The sequence below is a fragment of the Camellia sinensis genome, chromosome 10 (genome assembly GCF_055761805.1).
Source record: "Camellia sinensis isolate YWXY chromosome 10, ASM5576180v1, whole genome shotgun sequence".
NCBI lineage: Eukaryota > Viridiplantae > Streptophyta > Magnoliopsida > Ericales > Theaceae > Camellia > Camellia sinensis.
In genome coordinates, this window is record NC_138970.1 from 4,127,324 (window position 1) to 4,129,452 (window position 2,129).

The window sequence follows — 2,129 nt, forward strand, 5'->3', positions numbered from 1 at the left end:
GCATTTGTGCTTCCTCGATGTGTGAATGAAGAATTCATGCTTCTTCATTACCTGATGAGGTGACATATAAGATTAAGACATTGGGACCTGACCATATATGCGTTAGAGTATAAAGGAATACTAAAGCAACATCATCTGGGATTGCTACGAAGTTTGAAAAAACTCTTAGAGGGAATCCTGGGATCACTTTACAGGCAATGCATGATGAAATAACTGGAAATTATGGATTGGAGACTACAAGGATGCAACTGTACAGAGGAAAGAGGAAAGCCATTGAGGCAATTGAGGGTAATCATGCAAAGGCTTACACCAAACTTCCAATGTATGTTGCAGAAGTGTTGAGGACCAATCCTGGTAGTTTGGTCAAAATTGAAAGGGAAAGAAAGCCACTATCTAAGCCAAACTTACCTCATCTCTTACCAATATTCAAAAGAATTTTTCTTTCATTTGCAGCCATACAACATGGCTTTAAAGAAGGTTGCAGACTTTTCATAGCTGTGGATGGGTGTCATTTGAAAGGACCATTTGAGGGCATATTGTTAGCTGCAGTTAGTCTTAATGGAAATAATGGTCTTTATCTTATTGCAATTGCTGTGGTGGAGAGTGAATGTAAAGATAGTTGGGCCTTTTTCCTTTACCACTTGAACAGTATTTTTGGTAATGGCCCCTAAAACATGCCATTGATAATCATGTCTAATGGTCAAAAGGGCATTGAGCCAGCCACGAAACAAGTAATACCCCAAGCAACTCATAAGAGGTGTTATAGACACATTTTCAACAACTTGAAGGGCAAATTCTCTGGTTTAAAGATGAAAAGAGCCTTTTGGTCTACAACTAAAGCTTACATTGTCAAGGATTTTAACATTGCAATGGGACAGATGTTGGAGTTATCTTCTGAAGCACATAGCTGGCTTTCTAAATTTCCAATTGAAATATGGGCAAGACACACATTTGATCATAGGGTGAAAAGTGAACATGTTGCCAACAATATGGTGGAGTCATTTAATAATTGGATTGGTAATGTTAGGGGTAAACTTATCTTGACATTGTTGGAAAATATCATATTGAAACTGATGAACAAGTTACATAAGAGGTTTGAAGAGGCAGCTTCATGGCAATCTTTGGTAACCCCTAGCATTAAGAAGAAATTGGATGAAGTGATTCTTCAGTCTAGGCTTTGTAGAGTGACTTTTGCAGGACAAAAAGAGTATCAAGTAGTAGAAGGTGTGGTGTCTTATATTGTGAACCTACAAAGAAGGTCATGTTGTTGCAAGATATGGGACATAAGTGGAGTCCCTTGCAAGCATGCAAAAGCTTGCATTACTCATAAGAGGATGAACTTGGAGACCTATTGTGACACAATGTACTAAAAACACATTTATTTTAAGGCATATGCGGAAATTATACATCCAATGCATGATGAGAGTTTATGGGGTCTAGTTCTTGGAGATGAGTTGAAGCCTCCACCTCTTAAGAGGATGCCTGGAAGACCTAGAAAAAGTAGGAGAAGAGAAGTTGATAAGGTTGCACCATTAAAAAGATCATGCACTGTGAGGTGCATCATTTGTAAGGAGATTAGGCACAATAAGAGGACATGCTAGAGGGCACCTATTAGGGGTAAGAAAATGGGCACAAATGAGTCTGCTCAGAGAGGAATTGGTACTGTTGTTGAAAGGAGCACTATTGGAAGGTCCACAGCTACTGAGAGGAGCACTGTTGATGTAAGTGTGAATGACAAATGATTGTGTTATTTTGTTTTATTTTTCCACATGGAATTTTAGGCCAACTAATCCAATTCATTTTTTAGGATCATGGACAAGATGGGGTACTTCTAACTCAGTGGAGCATGACTTGAACCATAGGTATGCATGTAATTGCATCATGCATAATACTTAAAATCTATTTATTTGTGTTTATTAATTTGTTGTTCTTTGTTTTTTTATTTTCCATGCGATGCTTTTTGTATAGGGGATGCTGGAAGGAATTAAAGACTAGGGTATACTTTTTTGTGTAATTAGTGGGTATACTTTTCTAACAATGTCTTCATATTAGTACATATCGGAAGGCATGCATCCTTGCTCACCATAGGTTTTTGAATTAGGTGGGCTACTACTCTTTTATTGACTTGT

At 37.8% G+C, this 2,129-nt stretch overlaps 1 protein-coding gene across 1 annotated transcript; it reads left to right on the forward strand.

Moving 5' to 3' along the window:
• The first annotated feature begins 689 nt into the window (after positions 1–689).
• Positions 690–1,370, forward strand: LOC114260505 (uncharacterized). Its single transcript, XM_028200647.2, has one exon. The coding sequence runs from the start codon at positions 690–692 to the stop codon at positions 1,368–1,370; it is 681 nt and encodes a 226-aa protein (XP_028056448.2).
• Positions 1,371–2,129: the final 759 nt, after the last annotated feature.